The following is a 2,383-nucleotide window of genomic DNA, read 5'->3' on the forward strand; positions in this document are numbered from 1 at the left end:
GGCGTAGGCTGGCTCGCCGTGACCGTGCGAGTCCAGCATGAGCCTCAGCGTGCTCGCGGCGGCAGTCTCGCGAGATGAGCGCGTGAGGTCGTGGTTCAACCTCCTCCTCGCACCCCTTGCCCTCCTACACCTCACTCGCTCCCGCTCAAACGCAAGCACGGGCTGCTGCTCGACGTGACAAGCTCTGGGACTGCATCTACAACCCACCCACGCCATGGACATGCCCAGCAAGCCGGCCGTCTCGCACGACCCTCCGCCGCCTGTCCAGGTCGTAGCACGGCCAACGCGACTCCTGGACTTGCCTGAGGAGCTTATCCGACGCATCTTCGGGATCGTGTTCGATGGCCTTCTCGAAGAGTGTGAATTGGCGCAGTACGAGTGCGACCCATTCCCGAGCCGCCTTCTCTTCCGCTACCGTCGTCCGTCACCACGCCAAGTTCCGCGTCAGCAGATCCAGGTCAGCAGCGGTCTGTACAACTCCCTCAAGCAGATCTGGGACGGTTACCTCGCCCTCCAGGCCTCGGAAGCTCGCGCTTTCGACGAGCCTTTCTCCGCCTTGGGCAACAACGTTCGCTTCCTCGATTTGGCGGAACACGAGCCTTGCGATTCCTTTCGCATGTCCGGCCAACACGATCTTGACCTCGACGACTTCAAGAGTCGGCGGAAACCTCCGTCTTTCGACTTTCTGATCGCTTTCTCGCGCCTCACCACTCTGCGCGCCACGTTCTTCGGTGGAATACCCCGTACTTTCACAGACGCTCTGCGGTACCTTCCTCATCTCTCCGACCTCACACTCCAGTTTCATGGCGGCATGGGCGATGCTTGCTTCACGTTCGGCGAATCGACTCTCGCGTTGCGTCATCTGGCGCTCACGGCCGAAGCGACCGAGGACGAGGATTTGCGTCAATTGCTCACGAATCTGCCATCAACTCTCGAAGAATTGCGCTTCTACTACACCTTTCCGGCCGGCCTTCCGATTCCGTGGTACAGCGTTCCGCGACTTCACCTATACTCGCCTCGAGGTTACTTCCGCGATCCGGGCTTCGTCATCCAGGATCTCGAAGCGGTGTTCTCGCCGGAAGTGAGCCAGACTTGCTTCTCTGCTCTGATGAGCGAGGTTGACCAAACGCATCACGCTCTGGGACAGAACCCCCGCCAGGTCGTCGTCCAGGAGCTCACCATTCAGGTTCTGAGCATCAGCTTGAGCAAGTGCAAGACACCCGGCTCGGTGTATTATGAGGAAGTCATACCGACCATGCTCGAGCTCATGCAGCTCGGGTCTCCAATCAAGCACCTTCGCTTCCTCGACTTCACCGAGCTCAGATGGTGGCAAAACAACATCCGCATCGTCTCAATCGAATGCGTCACGCTGCTCGAACGTCCACCTGACCCCGACTATCCACAGGTGCGTTTGCTAGGTCTGCCTGCTCAAACCGCAGCTCACAAGCGGGTCGTCACAGAGTTCCGACGGAGGGAACCTCGCAAGCCTCGTGCCCTTCCTCAGCATGTTCCCCTCGCTCCAAAAGCTCGTTTTCTCCGGCTTCGAGCTTCTCACCAACGAGTCTGTCGCTGAGGCGCCGATTCCGCCTGGCTCCTTCACGACCTTCGTCCAGCACGAGCCTGGCCTCTCCCGCCTTCTCTACAACCTGCAGATCAGCAGGGTGGTGGAGGTGACGTACAGGACGAGCGCGAAGAGCCTTCGCGAGTTGCGTATCAGGCGCGACAGGCCGGCGGCGCCTTGGGAAGGCGAGTGGTGGAATGTGTAGCTTCGATTGCATGCCATGTCAAAAGCTTTGCCTCAGTAGCGTCCGTCAGAGCGTCGTCGTCACATACCGTTACGGAAGACGTTGCAAGCGCGTCAGCGTCGAGGACTCGAACCGAGGGACCGACGGAGCAGGGGTCGGCGAGCAAAGCGTCCGAGAGCGCTAGCCTCGCTCCTCCCGAACAGCCCAACCTGTGGGGGTATGGCGCTGGCGCGTGGCGGCGAAGAGGAGAGAGCCTGCGAGTGCGGAGCGGCTCGTTACGCGTCCTCGGCGAGACGGGCAGGACGGTTACCAGTCGCTCCTACGAAGGATCTGGCCACATTGCAGCGTTTCGTGCGAGAGGCGGTTTCAAGCAAAGCGGAAGCGCAGCCAAGCAGTTCGAATGGGAGAGCGGGAATCGGCAGGAAACGCGCTGGATGGCGCGATCTGGTCGCGTTTGCTCGCTGCCTCAAGCACGACCACCGTAAGTGAGCGAAATTCGTGAGGAAGCAGCAGCAATACAGCATGCGCATGGTGCCGGGAAAGTCGAGATTCGCGAGCGAGTATATTGGGTTGTAGGGGAGAGACGAGTTCGTTCCCAGTTCTGCGGGCGCCTAGGTCAGTTTTGAGCGGCGTGAAAT

General features: G+C 60.3%; 1 protein-coding gene across 1 annotated transcript; it reads left to right on the plus strand.

Moving 5' to 3' along the window:
* Positions 1–214: 214 nt before the first annotated feature.
* On the plus strand, positions 215–1,766 carry RHTO_07679 (uncharacterized protein; the record flags this gene model as incomplete). The annotated part of the gene is made up of 2 exons (XM_016421335.1): positions 215–1,405; positions 1,461–1,766. The coding sequence occupies 2 exons, from the start codon at positions 215–217 to the stop codon at positions 1,764–1,766; spliced, it is 1,497 nt and encodes a 498-aa protein (XP_016269183.1).
* Positions 1,767–2,383: the final 617 nt, after the last annotated feature.

Source organism: Rhodotorula toruloides (assembly GCF_000320785.1).
Source record: "Rhodotorula toruloides NP11 unplaced genomic scaffold Scaffold70, whole genome shotgun sequence".
NCBI lineage: Eukaryota > Fungi > Basidiomycota > Microbotryomycetes > Sporidiobolales > Sporidiobolaceae > Rhodotorula > Rhodotorula toruloides.